Source organism: Anguilla rostrata, chromosome 16, assembly GCF_018555375.3.
Source record: "Anguilla rostrata isolate EN2019 chromosome 16, ASM1855537v3, whole genome shotgun sequence".
NCBI lineage: Eukaryota > Metazoa > Chordata > Actinopteri > Anguilliformes > Anguillidae > Anguilla > Anguilla rostrata.
In genome coordinates, this window is record NC_057948.1 from 14,951,378 (window position 1) to 14,972,857 (window position 21,480).

The 21,480-nt window shown below is 41.5% G+C and overlaps 3 protein-coding genes across 9 annotated transcripts; 2 read left to right on the forward strand and 1 right to left on the reverse strand.

The window, feature by feature from the left end:
* Positions 1-6,485: 6,485 nt before the first annotated feature.
* On the forward strand, positions 6,486-8,055 carry LOC135241588 (huntingtin-interacting protein K). Its single transcript, XM_064312107.1, has 4 exons — positions 6,486-6,688; positions 7,130-7,185; positions 7,311-7,362; positions 7,826-8,055. Exons 1-4 carry the CDS (start codon positions 6,527-6,529, stop codon positions 7,919-7,921), a joined length of 366 nt encoding a protein of 121 aa, XP_064168177.1. The 5' UTR covers positions 6,486-6,526; the 3' UTR covers positions 7,922-8,055.
* Positions 8,037-15,827, forward strand: LOC135241582 (protein regulator of cytokinesis 1-like). Of its 5 annotated transcripts, none has more exons than XM_064312098.1 (14): positions 8,037-8,173; positions 10,996-11,128; positions 11,212-11,334; positions 11,518-11,757; positions 11,929-12,099; positions 12,191-12,340; positions 12,587-12,734; positions 12,815-12,951; positions 13,246-13,341; positions 13,435-13,581; positions 13,665-13,781; positions 14,305-14,415; positions 14,677-14,859; positions 15,411-15,827. In XM_064312098.1, exons 3-14 carry the CDS (start codon positions 11,224-11,226, stop codon positions 15,480-15,482), a joined length of 1,683 nt encoding a protein of 560 aa, XP_064168168.1. In that variant the 5' UTR covers positions 8,037-8,173; positions 10,996-11,128; positions 11,212-11,223; the 3' UTR covers positions 15,483-15,827. The 5 variants fall into 5 exon arrangements, with proteins under 5 accessions (XP_064168168.1, XP_064168166.1, XP_064168169.1 ...); XM_064312096.1 differs by lacking the exon at positions 8,037-8,173 and adding an exon at positions 8,991-10,025; XM_064312099.1 differs by lacking the exon at positions 8,037-8,173 and adding an exon at positions 10,069-10,577.
* A 318-nt stretch (positions 15,828-16,145) lies between these two features.
* On the reverse strand, positions 16,146-20,580 carry mtfmt (mitochondrial methionyl-tRNA formyltransferase). 3 transcript variants are annotated; one of them, XM_064312100.1, is made up of 9 exons: positions 20,116-20,578; positions 19,728-19,928; positions 19,462-19,584; positions 19,013-19,115; positions 18,541-18,616; positions 18,191-18,282; positions 18,020-18,098; positions 17,845-17,912; positions 16,146-17,363 (listed from the first exon to the last, which is right to left on the reverse strand). In XM_064312100.1, exons 1-9 carry the CDS (start codon positions 20,370-20,372, stop codon positions 17,139-17,141), a joined length of 1,224 nt encoding a protein of 407 aa, XP_064168170.1. In that variant the 5' UTR covers positions 20,373-20,578; the 3' UTR covers positions 16,146-17,138. The 3 variants fall into 3 exon arrangements, with proteins under 3 accessions (XP_064168170.1, XP_064168171.1, XP_064168172.1); XM_064312102.1 differs by lacking the exon at positions 17,845-17,912 and adding an exon at positions 17,768-17,801 and having other exon boundaries at positions 17,243-17,363; positions 20,116-20,580; XM_064312101.1 differs by lacking the exon at positions 19,728-19,928 and having other exon boundaries at positions 20,116-20,580.
* Between the last annotated feature and the right edge of the window lie 900 nt (positions 20,581-21,480).

The following is a 21,480-nucleotide window of genomic DNA, read 5'->3' on the forward strand; positions in this document are numbered from 1 at the left end:
AGACACTGAGTCACACGACTTACACAGAATCAAAGAAGCACCCAGCTATCTTTAGTTTGCAATAAATATAATGTCTCAAGAGTCATAATATGTGTATAACCTTCCAACCAGAAAGGTAAAGATATGAGAGAGGGATTCCGCTGTGTCCTGCTTGACTACCAGTCAAAACCCACAGAATGGAATATTGATAACAGCCCTTCAAATTCCATCAATGCATTCAATTTAAGAGTTGGTACAAGGTGACCTATAATAGTCAATTTCAGTTCAGAGACAATACTGTCAAGAAAAAACATACAATCAGACAGAAAACCTGAAATAAACATTTTCCATCTCTAAATCACACAGCACACATGGAGGACCTTGTTCAAACAAACATGTACATAGCAAAAGAGCCTGTCCACATTAACCTGTGCATGGAGAAGGACCCTATCCACATTAACCTGTGCATGGAGGAGGAGCCTATCCACATTAACCTGTGCATGGAGGAGGAGCCTATCCACATTAACCTGTGCATGGAGGAGGAGCCTATCCACATTAACCTGTGCATGGACAAGGAACCTGAAAGAAGACAGCAGGTGATACATTTTCAGCTTGGGAGCTCAAAATCCACAGCGCAAGGCTTAGAACCTGCCTCAGTCTGGTGTTCAGTGATGTGCAGAAGCGTTGATATGGTTGATGTGTTTTGCTGGTGCCTCCTACTGCTATGACAAACATCTTTCTTTTTCATTTAGCTATTCCTCATATATCTGAATGTTTTGACATTATCCACCTGCAGAGTCTTAATGAACAATTCACCATTCATTCATGTATAAAAAAACATTGGACTTGATTAACTACAAGAAGTGTATAGCATTAGAATAAAACCATTTTTTTTCAGTTTTGATAATGCAGCAGAAGGTTGCTTTATCCATTTTCATGCCTCATTTGCTGATGAGTCACTCTTGGTAGCACATTTACATGTAGTCAGTGTTCAGAAATACACATTAATTCCTCCATTCCGGTTTTCATTGCTGTGTGGGCATTTATATGACGTCTGTCTATTGGATGTAGTTGTTATTTGATTTGATAGAGGGACTGCACCGTATATCAGAGAGTTGCAAAATACATTTATATTGCTCCCAATTTGAACAACAGTAGACAACATCCTATGATTCTAATCATGTATCACCAGCATTATACTCATAAACAAACCCCTACATCTCCTTCTCCCCATTACCTCCTCTCCATTTTGTAATACTGTCGGATATCTAATCTTTAGAACATCATCTTTGAGAAACGGACAACATCTTATGATTGTTTTAGAACCAATTTCAGTTTCAAGCAAAAACCAACGTGGTATGATTAGGTTTTTTTACATGGAAAATATATTGCCTGAAGGTGGAGATCAAGACTGGCAAGATTTAACAATTATTTGTTTACAAAAATTAATGTCTTGTTGCCAGGTGCAGTAGTAAAACTTTCATGTTTCCTTCTTTAGCTGAGCTAGATTACCTCCTTACACAGACTTTTGTTTTATAAAAATTCTAAGACGGTGAATCTTTTGATAATAATATCATAATGCTTAACCCTGCATCCAAAACATAAGGCCAATTTAATATCTAAATTTGCTAGTTAGATAAGACAGACCCTGCTCTTACACCACCATACTTCACACCACACCCAATCAGTGCAGCCATGTGCACCCCCTTTCACATTGCGTTAATTAATCAAAATTGACTCAACAATTTCAGAATATTGCTGTTTATGTGCTCCCAGTGGCTCAGTGTTTATATCATCATGACAGACAGTGTGTCCGCAATCTTATTTACATTGTGTCACATCATCCGGGACATGTTTCCCGTGTTTATGTCTACACCTGAAAATCTATGGAGATTACTCCAGCGTTCAGTGTGTGCTACATAAGCTACACAAATAATACTTGAGACAATATAATATATGGCCTTGTCATATTTTTGCCACAGGTTTTTATATGGTGTTTTTAATCACTCAGGAATCTGCCATCACAGGGTATAATAGGTCTGCTGTCTTTGCACAAGTCTGCATATTTATTTCTCTCATAAGCAACTGACAGATCTTGTCTTTGCAGAATAAATCCTCCTTCCAAGTTATTTCCCCCTGAAGTCATTAAAACATAATTAATTATTAACACCCAATACTCAAACCTCATGTGAAGCTCGGATGATAGGTATTACTCATGGATACCCTTCTTGTGTCGAAGTTGACACAATTACAGCCATCTAGGAAGAGGTCAATGGGGCTACAGCCTCCTTTCCTGTTTCTGATTGGCCTGTTTCTGAGTGGCCATTTTTACTGACATGTTTGTATTGCTTTTAAAACCCTTTCCCATGAGGGATGCACACATGACCGTGACCTGAGAGACACAAAGCCTGTCGGTTTTATCGCTGAACTTGTTTCATAATTTCATAGTCGTCAGCGTCATATTGCTGGAAATGTTATAACTCATTTGATGGTTGCCAAAGCACACAGGGGAGAAATCACATCAATTTTCCAGATTATTTTTAACAGGCAGAGGAAACTGGAAATGCATGACCGCAGAGGCACATAATAAAGCACAGCCTGGGGCAGCAGCCTCTCTGACAGCGCTGCTACTGTTTGTGAATAGCATGCTAAATACTACCCAGCACTGTGCAAACAGCAAGCTGATTTTCAGACTCAAACAATGGCCCTTTAAAAAGAATTTGGCTTTATTTCACTGCGCACGTTCTGTATATTCAGCCCCACACTTCTGATCACTGCTATACAATTAAACATCGCTTAATAAGTGTCAGGAAAAAATCTCGTAATATTTGACATTTTTGGCCCAATCTGTATTTGTGACACTGTGATTCTATCATCGGGTCTCAATGACATATAGGATCACTGAGACCCTGGGAGGGAAGAAGGTGGAAAACATGAGTATATATAATTCAAATTCAAATATAAAGACAAAAAATATAAAGATATTAAGCAATGGATGGTTGTTATGGTGGTGAATATGAACCTCATTCCTCTGTCGGAGTGAAGGCTAAACTCAGTGGAGCCAACGATGGTACCGTAGTATAAGTATTCAAAAGACATGCATGCACAGCTGTGATGATTCATTCAAGCTGACTTGTGCTGACCTGGGATCAATAGTCTCACATAACCCTCAGTTGTGCCATACCTCAGCCTCACCATTGTGTGGCAATGAAGTCCTATGCAGTAGCCTCTAAGCTGGGAGACCAGCAGTAGAGTAAAATGCTCAACAGTCCCTACATCTCTGTATCTGAGCATGTTGACGGGTGTAAGTTTTGGTATTCATTATATACAATTTCTATATCACATACATGCAAAGTCAAGGCATTCTGCAAATCTTTACAGATTACATACTTTGTATTAACAAACGGCTTGGCATTGCACTGTTTGTTGAAGTGTCTGGCACTTGCCTTGCTCAAAAGCATTGCAATGATACAAACATCAGGACATTTGGCACAAAGACATATTTTCTCTTTATTCACACGCACACACACACACACTCTCTCTCTCTCTTTTATCTTACTGTCTTCCTATCTGATTTCTACTTCCTCCTCTCTCTCTCTCTCATATCGCCAGATCTCTTGTCGATCTTACAGTGGACAAGTGATTTTCTGGCTTTGGAATCAGCAGGGGCTTAGAGAGCTGAGGTCACAGTGAGGTAAAGCTGCACAGACAATGAGCTTCACTGCCTTTTCCTGATAATGTACCTGGTGCATGACGTCTTTCTGTGTTTTCACATTGTCTTTGTTACATAATAACGGAGCAGCTCAGAAACATCACATATTATTTTCCATTCACAAGGTATAATATTCATGTCTCCACCAAATGCAAAATTCAGGTTATTTAAAAAAAAACCCAGCTGCTTGCTGTTTACTGGTGTATTCTTACGTAACTACAGCTAAAACCATAGCTAAAGCTATGAATGTCCCATTTATCCCAAACCCACGAGAAAAAAAAAATTCCACACTTTGAACTAATCTAAGCAAAATGCATGTGAAGTCCTGACGATAGGTGGCTAAACTGTGTTATTGAGGAGATCTGACACAAACTATTAATTTAAACTAGATTTTTAAAATCCCCTCTCCTTTCTCTCTCCTGGGTTATTTGCTGCAGTACAGAAATACAGAAATTAATATCAAGCCACATGGATGAGAGCACAATATTTATTTGGTGTCTTTTCACTACAAGAAAAATGAGCATTAGTGGCATAATATATACTATTCTGCCTTAAAGGGACAACACATAGATTGTCTAATTTACTTCTCAGAAGAGACCAAACCAAAGCACATGGATTGTGTGCTGTGACATTCAGAAGAAGGGTAGGGGGCTACAGTCATCTCCGCAGGTTGCTGTCAGGCTTCCAGTGTGAAGTTAGTGTGTTGATGCCCTCTGCAGGAGACATTAATCCATATACACTTGAGTAGAAAGGAGTTGCAGTTGCTGCCCCATCCACAGTCACACAGCGTCCCTATCAGAGACTGTAAAAAATAGATGTCTGATTCCAATATTAATAGCAATAATTATGTGTATAATTTTGTGAAACCATTTATTCAGGTCATTCCAATGTACATTACAACACCTTGTATATTTAGCACTGAAAATATAGTTTCTTTTATAATAATTATAACTCCCAAGGGAATAATACACTATCTCAGTCAGAGAAGAGTCCGATAATCAATTTCCCATAGAGTCCATTCACCCCCTCCCACTCCCCCTATTTCCTTCCCCCTAGTGCTACCAACTCCCCATCAAATAATCCACTTTTTGTGAGATAAAGGGCACACACTGATAAACAGAGACAGAGACAAAACACCAAGACAATGGTTACACACAATTACAAAGGAGGATGAAAATAAGTTAAGCAAGACTGTTTGAATAGCTGGATACCATTTACACATTAATGATAAAAGCAAAATCTCTTAGTAACCGATAGCACTCCCTTCAGGAATCCCAATTGCAATACAAAAGCTTCATTAGAAGAAGGTTAATTTTGCCAAAGTGTAAAGTGAAAGACAGGCATTCATCCCTTGCATCTGTTGTGAAGTCTCTAAATCCTATTCTGATAATGCAGTTTACCATCTACCATGAGGTCAATAAAGTGCTACCACTTGTCTGTTAGTTTTTTTTTTTTCCAGAGTTTTGAAGATTATACAAAGAAAACAATGCAATGAAGTTGAGTTTATGAATGCTATATACATTTCTGTTTGTTTTGGTTGAAGAGATATTTGTAACTAGTGCTGCTTCACCCAAAATTAATGTCTGAGTCACTGCATCTCACTGAGGGAATTTTGGATTTGGACCCCAGTTTATCTTGTATCCCAATTTAGACTTTCCAAAGGTATTGTGGGCTGTAGCGATCCAGCTGTGTGAGAGTAAGACTATGAACTGGTTTTGTACAAATAACAGGATGTCACCAGTTTTATTACAGAATTCTGTAATTTCAGTTTTGCTATTATACTATAAACCCACAATAAAAAATAACTTACACAACTAAAAGTAACTTATTAACATATTATATACTGCAATTGTGCAATGAAAGCTAAGCTTTGTTTTGTCTCATGTACTGATCTCTGAACTGACGGTTTTGTTACTTTGTTGTGTTCCCTGCTCCAAAACCTAAGCCCCTTGATATTAACAACTCTCAGATTTTGCAAAATGCAGAGTTGTCACCATCAATGTTTATGAATAACCTCATTGTTTTTAAAATGCATAGCTTCATTCAGTCATGCCTAGACTGTCCAAAGCATGTCATGTGAAGGCACATTTTATGCTAAAAATGAAGCTCTAATATAATAAGGTAGTCAGTAAGGAACAATCTAAAAAACTTCCAAATCATTCATTTCACATTAAGTGGGAGGCAGGCAGTCCTATGTCTTACAGCGTGTTGTCCATTTCCACTTTGTAAGCCCTTTGGCAACCACTGTTACTCCAAGATATCATGACCTATGTAGTTTAAAGGTAGTTTGCTTACTCTTCTGGCTATAAGAGGAAGTTAAACGTGGCAGCATGGTCACTGTCTTGGTCGAGGTCATATTCAGAGTCGATGTCAGGGCAACTTCCATCATTACAGCAAATAAATTAAAGAACTGAATCAGCAATTGATTTGTGCAAATTCACTGAGCTCTGTTTTAACTGGACACCCCGTGCCCACAGTCCTATTGAGATTATTGCTGGTGTTATGAAGATGACATGCAATTCTAAAGGGAACATTAAAGTAATGACAATGATCAACATAATGGGAAGCTGAAAAAGACAAAAAAAACGTGTCCTGGCTTTGAACGTTTTCCATTTAAATAATTTTTGGCCGTTTTCTTATGTCATGAATATTTAACACATTGTACCTTGTTTTATTTCAAAGTGCTCTCCCTTCTTTGAATCATGCCATACATTTCTTCCAAATTGAAAAAATGAGAAAAGTAGACTCGCGATCACGTGACAAGACTGTTCACTCCATTTCCGTCCGTCTACCAAAGTTGTGCTCTCTTTTAGTTCCGGTCGTCCATCAGCAAACATGGCAGCCGAAGGTGATGTGGATTTGGATTTGGAAGCCGAAGAGAATTGCACTGAAAAACCGGCAGAAAAACCTCGAAAACATGACAGCGGCGCCGCAGATTTGGAGCGTGTTACCGACTATGCGGAGGAGAAAGAAATATTAAGCTCTGATCTGGAAACGGTAATAAAGTCCTTCAGAACACATGTCGCGATTGAACCAACGCTAGGCAGCTGATAGCTAACGTTAGCAAGTAGCACAACCGGTGCCTTACGCAAAAGTGGGATCTTTGGCTGGTTAGTTAACGCGTTAAGATCTATGGTGGCTAACCGGCTACTAATATATGTACTGTAAAAATAATACTAGCCAAAATGAAAACGTTCACGTTCTATGTGTCCCATAACCTGCTGTGGTCAGCCTTATTGAAACAAACAAAAATCTAGGCGAGCTATCTAACGTTGGCTAACTTGGGCGTTTCATTCAGTCATTTCCCCTGACATGATTTTTTATGGAGTGGATATTATAAATATTGAATTCGTCTTGAATTGCCTCGTAGCTAACCAGACCCGTATTTGTTAGCATTTTAATTCGATTAACCTTAGACTAATTTGTTCTGGGTTCCAGGCTATGTCAGTGATTGGCGACAGGCGCTCAAGGGAACAGAAAGCCAAACAAGAGAGGTATTTTATTTCTATTCACCTATTATTTATAGATGAATTTCTGATAAACAGCATCTCTACAGGAACAATGACTTAGTGTTTGTGTGCGTTATTTTTTTCCCCTGACGGACATCTTTCCTTTGCAGAGAGAAAGAGCTCGCCAAAGTCACAATCAAGAAGGAAGACGTAGAACTTATAGTAAGTCAAACAAGGCTAACTCAAAATTACATTTAGTACTGATTGATGAATGGAGCATTTAAAATATGTAGAAAGTATAAATTGATGCATACGTTTTCCATTTATCATTCCAGAGGTCCTTACAATGTGACCCCACTTGAGTAATTCTTGTACGAGTGTGGATCAAGTGGTTTGTTTCTCAAATTGCTTTGAAACAAAAACCAATTTTAATGGCCTCTGAAACAGTTCAGAAGTCCAATAAATGCATTTTATATGTACACATAAAATACTGGCAGGATGATGATATGAAATTGCATACTCAATATAGACACTGTTATATGGCTGATTTGTGTACTTTGTGTTACATGCTCACCAGTATGCATGCCAGCACATACTGTCACAAGTGCGTTATTGCATTTCAGAATACAGCCCTGAGAACCAGATGCCCATATGAATTTCTCAAATCACTGTTTGTTGTTTGCAGATGAGTGAGATGGAAATCTCAAGGGGTTTAGCCGAGCGCAGTCTGCGGGAACACATGGGCAACGTGGTGGAAGCTCTTATCGCTCTAACGAACTGAGCATGTTAAACTGCGCTGAACCCCGCAGCCAGCTGCCACCTTACCAGCACCCCTTCCCTGCTCCAGGCTCATGGACAAAACCTTTTCTTGTTTTTTTTTTTCTTTTTTTAAATAAAAAAAATATTTGAAATGTTCCCCACCCTTCTTTAAATCCAAAGACATGCAGGTTAGGCTGTTTGGGGGGGGATATATGATGTTCACAAAGTGTTGCTGCAAAAGAGCACGCGTGCTCACTACCCTGCATAAATAAAGGTTAGTAATAATAATAAGAAATATTATTGGGTTTGGTTGACTGAGGATAATAAAAACCATTGATATTAAATTAATGTCACCTCTGGAGCTCATCAGAGATTTCACAAAACTATGTAGCCAAAGAAAACAAGGACAAAGGTCTGGGATACATTAGTCACTGACAGCAATGACAAAAACATATTTTCTATTAGTTTAAAATCATGGTACAAAAATCATTTAAAAAATATATTTCAGCGCTCTTAAATTACGGGGTGAGTGAACTATTTCCACATTCAGGGTCCTTGAATAAGTGGATTTTTTTTTTTTTTTAAATGTGCCCAGAAATTTGTTGAACTCTAGTATTATCCCAGGTTCCGCCATGGTTTTTTTTTTTTTTTTTAACTTGATTTACTTGAGGAGTAAAACAGGAAGAAATCGAAAATATGGAGTAGCCTAGTGGGTATCAAGATCAATTGATGCGATGTGAGGGGAAAGGGGGGACAAGTAAATGGGGGTGAATTTAACACTGCGGGTTATGGCAAGCCGTTTTAGCTTTAATTCATTTCTAGAGGATATCACAAATACAATTTTAACTAGTTGGAATGCAAATTCTTGATATCAGAAATTCAATTGTAATTAGTTATAATTCAAGCGTTTTCCCCATTCATTTCAATGGGACCTTTCATTTTTGATATCAAGAATTAAATTTTAACTAGTTAAAATACAATTCTTGATATCAATAATTCCTATTTTAACTAGTGAAAATTTGACAATTAAAACTACTTAAAATTATATTATTGATATCAAGAATTCCCATTTTAACTAGTTACAACTCAATTTCTGATATCAAGAATTCAAGTTTTAACTAGTTAAAATTGAATTCATAATATCAGAAATAGGTATTCTAACTAGTTGAAATTATATTGTTGATATCAGTAATTGATTTTATGATATCAGAAATTGGCATTTTAACTAGGTCAAATTCCAACTCTCATTGAAATGAATGAGAAACGTTTTCAATCTGACTAGTTAAAATAGAATTTCTGATATCAAGAACTGGCATTTTAACTTTCTGATCAAATTTCTGATATCAGAAATACACAACTAGTTACAATTGAATTTCTGATATCAAGAATTTGCATTCTAACTAGTTAGAATTTGCGATATCCTCTAGAAATGAATTAAAGCTAAAACGGCTTGCCATATGCCGTAGTCGACTTGGGTTACAACTGTGAACGCTTGATTGCTTCGAGTGGGAATCCAGTGTAATTGTAAAATGTAAAAAAAGAAAAGAAAAATGCAACATGGCTGATGTCAAGAAATATCACAAAACAGGTTTTTTGGAGAAATGCAGGTAATAAGTAGCTAACGTTAGCTAAGTTCTAGCTGCCATGTTTAAACTACGGTTAATTTCTGCATCAGTTTCACCAGAAGCCCCCCGAGCCAAAGGCAAATACCGTTTTTCAGAGACCATTATAACGTTGTCGCTACACTGAAGTAGCAAGCTAGGGTTAGACTAACGCAGGTAGACATAGGGTGCTAAAATAATCATTTGACATGCTTAAATCTAATGTTTTTAGCTAGCTACAGGTATTTTGTTAGCGTTTCAGCCCTTGGCGCCGATTGTTTTCCCCTCCGGTGGGCGTGGTTTTCGGAGTATGACGGGTTGCCCCCTGTCTCTGTTTGAGAAATTGCTTTCGCTGGCTAGCCAATGAGAAGCAGCGCAATGTTTGGATGTAGAATTTGAATCGAAAGGCTAATCACAGAAAAGCTGAACATAGTTAAGAATAGTATAACTTTTCTGTTTTACCACATTAAAGCGAAGTAGAGCACAAATTGCAACAGACACGAGGATTTTCGCAATGAGACGAAGGTCGGTAGTGTAGTTAATTTAACTTAAATGTGATCTTTCTAAACTAACGTCAGCTAAATCAGCTAATCTAGTTCTAGCCTAACGTAAACGGTGTTGCAGCTAGACAGGGTGGATTACAGTAGCTAAAAGTATGACTAAATTAGCAAATTATGATGTTTCTCTTCTGTTTTACCTAATGTTTGCGAATCTGCGTTAGTATCGACAGGCTGTTTTTAGAACCAGTACTAGCTATTCATTGTAGAATAAAAGGTTCTGGTCTTTCATAACCGTTCCACAAACATATATGGGTCGTTGGCCAGGGTTTGGGGTAATGTTAGTCTAGACTAGCTAGCTAACGTTAATTCTTAATTGCCGTTAGCAATGCCAACCAGGTAGCTAATTTCAATTTTTGTAGCTAGGTAGCTTCTATCGATTAGGAAGTACATGCCTAAACTATTCTTTTGTTGGCAAAATAATTGCGACAAAGAGGGGCGTGGCAGAGGTTGATGAAAAACTATTGTTATGACAGCTGACAACGTGAACATGCAAAATTGAACTCATTCAACAAACCGGGTGAGCAGAGACAATCACGTATGGCAATGAGGTCCCAGAAGTCGTATCTAGCAATCATGTCGTAAAACTCCACTCGTGTTAAATTGGCACCTAGCCTGACTATCAATCTAGATTATAAAAGACGCAAAAGGGTGGTGGGAATCTAAAATCATGTGTAATAATAGTGGTCAAAGGTGAAAATTAGACTGTTTAGAGATGAAAACAGGAAGCCTCGCTATGTCAGCCGTGGTGATTTAAGGTGGAACGAGAATGACAAATGTCAGTCTGTGAGTATAGAATCAACTTTAGCTTCGTTTAGTTGGGCTACTGCTAGCATTAATACTTCACCCAGTGTCTGCACCGTTTGCCTCGTTCTACTTATAGTTGAATGCACTTGGAAGCTGGCTAACTGGCCTAAACTGATGTAATCATATTGCAGTGAGGTGCTTTTAGCGGAGTCGGTGGCGTGCCTGAACGCAGCGCTGTGTCGTCTGAAGGACATCTGGGAGGAAATTGGAATACCGGAGGACCAGCGGGTGCAGAGGACCGAATCTGTAAAGAACTATATAAAAGTGAGTTGTGAAGCGGAAGCCTTTCCTCCCTTTGATGTCTAGAGCTGCAATGCTGAAGGGCACAATGTGCATTGTGTCCATAGGGTCTGCTGGATATGATGATATTAGAGGAGGAGAACCTGCGCAAGAGCTTACGGGGCAGCATAGAGAAGTGTCGCAGGGAGCTGGACACCCTGTGCAGGGAACTTCAGCTGTCCCCCTTTGAGGTAAGATACCTTGGTCCACTCTACAGCCGCCCCTGAGGTAACGTACTCTTGTCCAATCTACAGCTGCTTGAAAGGGGAAACATTTAAAATAACCGAGCTGTGTTTAGGATGCTGTGAATTAGTGAGACAGTATTGTAGAAGTTTAATTAAAGCAGATTGTGAGTTTGGACTGTGTGTTGGCAGGAGGAGCGCAGCGGCACAATGCTGCAGGTGGATAAGGACCTTCGGACAAGAGTGGAGGCTCTGACGAAGCAGAAGAGCCAGAGGATGCAGGAGCTGAAGACCCTGAGGGAGCAGGACCAGGACCTGTGTGACATCCTGTGCGTGGACTCCTACAGCCTCGTATGCGATGACCAAGCCGTACCCTCCTTACAGCAGCTGCAGGACTTCCGCCTGCACCTCGCCAGCCTCACTGCAGAAAAGGTCACCAAATGCCTCCTGTTAATGAGCATGTGCAGAACTCATTAACTGCCCTCACTGAAATGCTACTGAGTAGCACACCAGAGGAGAAGAGAAAATGTATGGTGTTTGAGACTTGTGTGTGTGTGTGTGTGTTTAGAGGGTTTGCAATAACATTAATGTGTGTGTGTTCAGGAAAGGAGACGCAGTGAGTTTGTGGGCCTTAAGAAGCAGATTATCTTATGCATGGAAGATCTGGAGCAGCTACCGGACACTAGTTTCGAGAGGGACGTGGTTCATGAGGACGAGGATGCTTTTTGCCTTTCCGAAGAAAACCTCGCCTCTCTGGGACTGCTGCTGAGCACGGTAACACACACACATCTGTCCCTTTTACTCTGTTGAGCTGGAATGAGACTGGTGGGCTGACCTTGGTAACCCCTCGCTGTCCCTTGTTCAGCTGGAAAAGCGGAAGGCGGAGACCGCCGAGCGGTGCGGTTTTTGCCGTAGTCGGATCCGAGAGCTGTGGGACCGGCTGGAGGTGTGCCAGGAGGAGAGGGACGTCCTCGCCCAACACATGGCCAGCTCCAAGAAGAGGAACCTGGAGGCTGTAAGGACACCATGAGGCCAATCTCACATCATGTAGAGCCTCGTGTGCCCGAGTAGCATTTTTCCCCTGTCTGTGGTCAGCCCTGCACTGAGCTGCAGTTGGCTTCAGACATTACGTTACAGGCATTTAGCAGACGCTCTTATCCAGAGCGACTTGCACAACATTTTTACATAGCATGATTTTCAGTGCTTCACAGGTTAGTTGGTGTTGCCAGCTAGTTCAGTACGTGTTTTCCCCCGTCCACAGTTGCAAGCAGAGTTGAGTCGTCTGGAGGAGCTGAAGCTTGATCGCATTCAGGGCTTAATCAAGGACATCCGGGTGGAGATGGCCTGCTACTGGGACCTGTGCTTTCTCAGTGCTGAGCAGCGGCAGGCCTGCACTCTGCATTGCAGTGGTAAGTGTGGTGTAGGTGGAGAAGCGTTACCTGTGTAGGTCTGTCACTGGGGGGGTTACAGTCACGCTGTGTTTGTGTAGATGACTTCACAGAGGAGCTGCTGGCTGTGCACAAGGCTGAGCTCCTGCAGCTCAAGCAGCGCTACGAGGCCCACAGAGAGCTGTTTGACGGCGTGCAACGCTGGGAGGACAGCTGGAAGCTCTTCCGAGAGCTTGAGGTGAGGAAAAGGGTCCATGCTTCAGTGGGACACCTTTTAATGTGGGCAGCAGTGTAGTATAATGGGTAAGGAGCTGGTCTTGTAACCCAAAGGTCACAGGTTCGATTCCCAGGTAGGACACTACCTTGGGCAAGGTGCTTAACCTGCATTGCTTCATATATATCCTGCTGCATAAATGGATGCAATGTAAATGCTATGTAAAAAGTTGTGTAAGTTGCTCTGAACAAGAGCGTCTGCTAAATACCTGTAATGAAAAATAATGGAGGGATAAAATATGCATGTTATTTTACGCAGAAAAAAGCAACAGATCCTTCCAGATTCATCAACAGAGGGGGGAACCTTCTGAAAGAGGAGAAGCAGAGGACCGAACTGCTCAAAAGCCTGACAAAGGTGAGCTGCCTGGCCAGCGAAGCGACTGCCTGTGACCCTGGTTCTGTGGCTGTGATCAGTGGTAACATGGTGCTTCTGCCCTTTCGTGTTCAGCTGGAGAAGAAGCTGAAGGCGCAGATGGATGCCTGGAAGGAGCAGGAGGGTCAAGAGTTCCTGGTCAGGGGCCAGAATTTCCAGCAGTTTGTGGAGGTGCATTGGGAACTCCATCGCACCGAGAAAGAGAGGGAGAAATTGGAGAGGGTAAAAGATGTAATTACTTTTAATCGAAAAAGCAATGCGGCACACGGAGCAGTGTGCATTAAAGGTGCTGTGTCATCCGGCAGCACCTAAAGAAGAGCCGGCAGACGGAGGAGGACATGCTGTACGGCACGGTCACGGTCAAGCGGACCCCGTCAAAACACAAGCTCCCGGGAAGCGGAACGCCGGGGAAAACGCGCAAGGTAACCGCGCACCACCACTTTCGGCCTCGCTCACGGCAGGCCTGGGGCCTTGGGCGAAGGAGCTCCGCCTTGCTTCCTCTGCTTCCGTGCAGGTGTTGGTATTCTTCACTGTGGGTTATGCTGGGAGTACTGAAGGGATGGTTTACTTTCAAGAGTTTTACGATAGTTCAGTTTTAGGGCATTCAATTGTCTGGACGATTTTTGCATGTGAGGAAGGACGTAAAGAAAGTGAGGAAATGCTATGAAATGAATGTGTTCATATGTATAGCCTCTGGAAGTGTCACTGTACAATTTACTTGAAGGGTTTTTTTAACCACAAACCCGTATACCAGCCACTATAAGGCCAGCAGGTCAACGGAAACATCTGCAAGTATCTAAAATATCCTTCATTGCTCATGAATACTATCTGAGCCAATTGAAAACATACACTGAAACTGACACAACAGGGAAAACTCTAGAAAGTGAATTATCCCGTTAACATGGACATCAGAGGGTCTGTCACTAACCCGCTGCGTCTCCCCAGCTCAATGGCACCTGCAGCGTCTCTAGCTCCGCCCCTAACGGCACCCTGCGCACTGCCTGGGGAACCCTGTGCCTCTCCCCGGGGCCCCGCCCCACCCTGTCCGTCTGCAAGGTCAGTCGGGTCCGATTCGGATCTCTCTGAAACCGCCAGGTTCGGTCTAACCACTCCGAAGCTTGGGCTTACATTATCAGCAACAGCAGCAACATTACTTTGTTTACTTGTATTAACATAGTCTGTGACTTTGGGTGCCAAAGCGAAGAGACAAAGGTAATTGGATGAAATTAGCTATTGAAAACTGAGTGCAGCGGGCTTTGTGATTAGATGGACTGAGGCCTTTGGAAGTGCTGATAACCCTTATCCAACCTGCTGTAGGGTCCGACTGCTCGAACCCCGGGTCGCCCTGGCCGTCCACCACGCGCTGGCCTCCTTGAGCACAACAAGGAGAACCTCACTCCCCAGAACGGAAAAGAAGTGGGCGGAGCCTCAGGAAGCCCAGCCACCCCACAGCGTAATGTCAGCATAAACTCTGTTGCCAGCACCTATTCCGAATTTGCGGTAATTTAAGTTTCCTGAAAACATTTATCATTATATGTATAACCTCTACACGTCATACGTTATATTTGTAGTCTCGCCTTGTCCTGCCATTATTTTGCTAAACGCTTCCAACATAGGGACAGCAGGAGGAATCCCCATGTCCCGAAGACATTTTTAATGGGTAGTGCAAAGCCGGTTGATGCCTCTGGTTAGAGTTGCATTCCTTGCATTGCCCTCATAACTGTTACAGCGGACTTCAAAGCTTTAAAAACAAAATGTAGGCTGTAAATGTATACATTCGTGTGATTGTAGTTCTTTTATCGTTTTGGTATATTTAAAAATGTAGGGTAAGTGTACATATTTAGCCTGTGTATGTTAAGTCCATTTCCATGAATGATTTGGTGCATATGAGAATTCTACAGATTAACTTGCTATATCCTTATCAATATTCAATTCTAAACTATATAATTTGTATTTATTGCATTGTATTGTGAACATAACTCCTCCTGTGACTGTTGCATTGCCTGCATTTTGCAGGATTGTGTTTTAAATGCGTCTACCCCTTTTCACAGCGGGAGCTCTCAAAAGTGTCCAAGTCTCTCTGTAAGACGGGAGCTCTCAACTCCACTGCATCACAGCCCTGACCCCAGTGCACTGAACAGAAAAAAATCAGAAAAGCCTCTAATGTGTTTTAAAAGGTAAATGTATCGTGGTGTAATCTGAATTAGAATTCATTGCACTGTATTCTGGACTTTAGCAGATGCTCTTATCTAGATCCAGGTCTAGAGGATTTTTACTGAATCGGTTCAGGTCGAGTACCTTGCTCAAAGGTACAGCAGCAGTGGTCCATTTGGGAATTGACCCTACAACCTCAGAGAAGCCCAGTTCTCTATCCGTTATGCTACACTACTGCCCTTTGAATTCACATGCAGACTCATGCTTCTATGAAGATTTGTATTTATATTTTATTTATAGCGGTTTAACACTATTACGCACGGCCGGTTCTCAGCACCTTGCCCAGTTTATGTATGCTACATCACGGTCTGTATGCTAATCATGAATATTTTGCACAAGTTATCCCTCTTACTTCTAGCTCTTATTTCTATGCTTTCTAAACTCTGTACTGTATGTCCCCACTTCAAAAGGATAGTACTGATTTTCGGTACATCAATAATGGGTTATTGAATAAATGTAATTTTATTCAGTTGTTTTTTCTGTGTTGTACAGAGAACTAGTTTATATTTCTGTATATCGCTCATGCTATTGGAGTGTTAATGCATGTGTATGTAAGACTAAGAGAGATCATGGAACTTTAATAATGTAGGCTTTTTATTGCAGCATCAAGGGAGTGGTTAAGCTACACATAGGGTAGAGCCAATAAGTGAGGCCGTCCTCAAGGTTATTGAAATTTGGTTGTGTGCGTGCGTGCGTGCACACAGGTGTCAAACTGGAACCAAGTAGCTCCATGTGATAACATTCCTAATTTTCTTCTGGTTTGGCAGCAATGCATGCAGGGTTATTCCTGCACTGAAAGTGTTTTTTTTTTCCCAAGCCACCTACAGGACAAATTGCACAAAAAATATGTATCCCCCAATTTTGGCATTTACAATGTGTAACCCTTTAATAAATTGTTCCAATTTAAAAATTGCCACGTTTCAATTTTCCGGTAGCCTACATCTCAGTGCATTGTGGTGGTCTCTTTTTAAGACTGGGTAGAACTTTAGAAATTCTAAATGCAGCTAAATACAGGGGGGACAACGAATTGCGAGTTGACAGTAGGAGTAAAGCGGAATCTACCACAGCCATTACGCAAAGTTACCACCTGGGCCCTGTTTTGTGCATTTTTTAATAACCCTGGCATGGACTTGTCATTCTGTCTCAACCCTGTTTTATTAGCCCTGGTCACCAGTAAAAGGTGACACTAAAAAAGATCACACACTTCCACATGTGAGACAGCTGATGCAGCTCATCGCTTCTGCCCAATCAGAAAAGCTGATTCAAAGTTCTGCTCTTTACCAAAATTGATAAACTGCACACACTTCAAGAGTCATAGCAATTCAGAGAGGTTACGCCCAAGCAAAATAAGCTTGTCTGGTGTACAGAGCAATGTCACAATCTTCTGGGAAAATGTTTTTTTTCTTCTCCCCATTAAAATTGAGCTTAACTGTATCAAGCCAGTTTCCCTTCTCCTCACTGAGTCACCTACCACTGCATTCAGGCATGGTCAGCTAATGTGGGCTAATAATTATACAACACCGCCTTAAAACAGGCATATGTTTGTGGCACAAACGTGTTTAAGTTCAGTCTTTTGAGCGATAAACTGTTCCAGTTGTGTGTGCACCCAGTCTGGGAGGGGTCAGTCTTGAAGGCTGTTCGTTGGTTTGGGCCAGTTTGCTCTGAAACAGGCAGTGCTGGTGTTGTAGGCAATGTCTCTTTATGAAGAAGGTGTGAAGGTAGCCATTGTAAAAATCTGCAGCTGAAAGCCTTTTCCTCAGCATCACTGTTTTGAATCCCACCCAGCCATCCTGGTAAAGAGAGAATGAGGATTTGCATTTAGAATGGACAGACTCGCTCACTGTTCTGCATAATGGAGAAAGATTTCCTCACTGTCCTCAGTAACACTGGTGCAGGGACTGGGGTTGGACCAAAAGGCTGTGGATTCCCTACCAGAGCAGAGCTCTTGTGAGAAACGCCCCTGCATGTGAGCTGTCAGAGTATACTTATGAATAGATACCATTACATGATGTGTTACAGAAAAATGCCTGGTACCTCTTTGCCTAAATATTTAGAAGCACCATATCATTGACAAACTCCCAGCTTAGTATGTGGAAGTTAAAGCTGTCTTGAGTGTCAGGCACATTGCAGAAATGTTCTGATAGAGTAAAGTTGCAATTGAGATGCTCAAAATTAGTCATTTCATAGGTCTTACCTGACCAGTTGGAAAGGCATGAATTAATCCAATTCTGCAATCAAACAGTGGCGTCAGTATACATACAGCAATCATACCTTGCAGCGAACAAGTAGTGTGTTTGACTCCTTGTGGAACAGTATGGATCCTGGCACTGCTCTGTCTTCTGTCAATAAGTCAACAAGTTGCGTTTTAAAAAATTTTCAAAGAGCAGCTTCAATATCTGAGTCTACAAGCACACATACAGGTAAGTACATCACATGCAGTATTTACCAGCTTCTGATACGCTGAATTTCCCCACAAAGTCCAAAAGCTTTATGAAGTCTCCCATCCAAAGGGTTCTTAGTGGGACCTATCGGACGGAACCCCATTAGCATGCACACACAACCCTTGTGTTAACACTAGCATTATTATCAGCATCATTAAAAAAGACTGAGTTATTACCCGTGAGCCGATAGCACGATACAGACGGCTGATGTGATCGCAGGTCTGCTCTTCCCACATCACCCAACTCATGGCCGTGTTGATTTTGGGGGCTGTGGAGGGGAGGGGGTATAGGACCCAGTAAGATGGGCTTTAATGAGGAGCTGGGCCTGGAATTGCATTTCACAGACTTACAGATCTCAAATACTAACCTATCATTTTCATATGTACATTTACTTATTTTTTTACACACACATTACATCCCATTAGTGTGCTAATCTGATAAACTAGCCACTGAGTTTCATTCAGCCCCAGCTAAACCTCCAGGCCTGTGATGGGTTAAGAGATCTGATGCAGAGACTGGACCTTACCCAAAGTAGCACCTTCCTTTGACTGCTCTTTCCTGTTTGCTATTCTCTCCGGAAGATTTTTCAGGGTTTCAATTAACTGTTGGTAGAACATTTAACAAACATCAGTCTGCTCTGCATTACAGGACAAATATGAACACACCTATGGCTAAAAGTTCACATTGCAAACAGATTAAATCTTTATGATTTAATGTGGTGTGTTCCAAGCAGGCAAAGAAGTAATGGATTTCAATCTTTAGATTAAATTCCCAAATCAATGTAGCAGACTGCAGTTGGTTTTCCTGTGCCGTACAGGCTGTCATAAGTGACTTCACTCCCCAAGACTTGGAAAATAGTCATTGCCAGCCTAGCTAGAGCAATGTCTCTTTAGGTGAATGGTATTCGGGTGGTTTTGTGTACTTTGAGGTCATGGTTACATCCTGCCACTGCTGACTCTCACCTATTACATCACAATAATCAGTTTGATCATACTGACCAAAGAGGCTCCCACAGTGGCCAAACTGGCTCCCAGCTGTTCAGATGTACAGTGCTCTGGAACCTGGCAGACTTCTTGACTGAGAATAGGGCCCACATCAAACCTGAAACAGCAACACATTTAGCAGTGGGTCACACCATGGCTTAACACAGACATTAATATTGGTGTGCTCTCATGAGAAGTACACAATCTAATTGCAGTGTAGTTGCAGTAGACTCAACAAAACAGACAGTTGTAAGATAAATGGCACACATTAATGGAAACAGCAACCCTTCAGCACCCATGCTAACAAAGAAACATTCAGATCCTCAGAATGGTCTCGATCAGGCTGACACTGATGAAAATAGACCTCATCTCCCCTTTACAGAATAGAGCCTGGATCCATCATCACCTGGAACGTGTGAAACCCCTGAAAGCCTAGTGGCCGCTCTCTGTTGGAGAAAGGATACCTGTTGGGCCTAATCTGCATGATGGTGACTCCGGTGACAGCGTCTCCGTGAAGAACAGTGTGGAACACCGGGGCTGGGCCTCGCCACCGGGGTAAAAGGCTAGGGTGAACATTCAGGATCCCGCTGGAAGGAAAAACACAGACAGACTGGGATCACACCAAGGAGGCGGAGATAGAACAGACATTTAAGGACATCTCACTTACAATTGACACTGGCGACTTTACTGCACTCAACAACAATTAACGTGGCGGTAAATAAATACGTACTACTGAAACTGACGGATCAGACCCTCCCGAAGCAGACAGCCAAAAGACACGACCACACCCACGTCGAACCGTCCTTGCGGATGTACATGCGGCCAGTCATGGACCACAAGGTTATTCGCACTGGCAAATCTCCTGACGGGCAGGTCCTTGTCTAAGGTCACTACTTCAAGGGATTCCACGATTCTGCCACTAGACTCCTGTCTGTGACAAGACGGGTACACGAACACAGGGAAAGGAATCAAACATAACTAGCTTCCAATTTAGCTGGCGATGTGCAGCTCTGTTAATTCTCTGAACTTGTCCAACATTTAGCGAGATATTCATAAAAAATATTAGCTGGCAGTTTAAATGTTCGACGACGGCTCATGAAACATTTACTGTGCAGTACCTTGAAGCATAGAGAATTTTCAAAGATTCCACGGCGAACTCGTCCGTTCCGAAGAACAGAACCTTCCAAGGTGGTTCCGTTCTACACTCTTTCTGGACAGAATGGTCCGTGTGATGTACACTGCTGTTGTAGCTCGATAAAATCCGTCTGACCCGCCATAGTCCAAAACAACATGTTTTTGGAGCGAGTAAATTCATACCAATACTTGCTATTTGTCTAAATCCTTTTGGCTGAACATACTTGACATTTTTCCACATTTTGTCTTGGAATAATGATTAGCCTGTTTACTAATTAACCCTGCTGGATGTAGCCATATTAAATTATTGTTAGTTAAAGCGATATGAGGCAACTAGTTCTCGAGTTTGGTATTGGTATGTTTACAGGGCGCCGCCATATTTCCCGTACTATTGCTTTCATTTCCTGTCCCCTGAATCGAAGTCCGTGACGGACTGCTAAACCCTTCACATTTAGTAACTCGTTCCTACTTCCATTTATAGCAGTGGTTCCAAAACCATTGTGTATGCTGGTGTATGAATTTTCAACCGTTGCTGCGAACTCTGAATGAGAAAAAAAGCCACTAATTGTTTCTCAGTTCGACAATTTTAATGTCACTTGGTCATATTAAAGCCATTATATACAATAGGCATACGCATTTATAATTGAATCAATTATAGACTGGCTGGTAAAATTATTTGGGTCCTAACTGTTCAAAGAGTGGACACAGAGTTACTGAAACTGAAGAATTCAAAGGCAGAGCAAATGGAAAGTGTTGTGTTAAATTAAGCTGAAGTTCAAGTTTAAACAACCTCAGATGAAAAGTCTGGCTGTACCAAAACCCAACATACATAGTGGGTCCAGGTCTGGACCAACCCTGAGAACCACTGATTTATATGGTTTAGTTTTAGATGCTCAATGGCCAAATGCTTTTTGTTCAATTGAATATGATTTTCAGTAGTGTCATTAAAATATTCGCCAGCTGTGTCTAAGTCTAAGTCAGTATACATCTATTCCAAATTTATACATTCTGGCACTAAACACTAAACTATGTTCTGTGTATTTTCTGTAATTATATCATTTTGATAGCCTACCCATATTACTGGTCATATTGACTTCTTTCTTTTATTTTCAAGTGAACAAAATAAGTATAGTGAAATAGTTGTTACAAACAGCAAAAGCGTTGGTTTGTTTAAAAGTTTAAAACAATGTGCAATAGCATAATAATGTTCAGGTGCATACCTGGCTGCTCTTATAAATGGCTGTTCCAGCAGAATAAAGTGACAGCCCATTTCTCAAAGCTACCTTGACGTTGCCATCAGAGATGACACCTGTGTCATTTGCCTCTCAGTGTTTATCCTCCAAACTCCT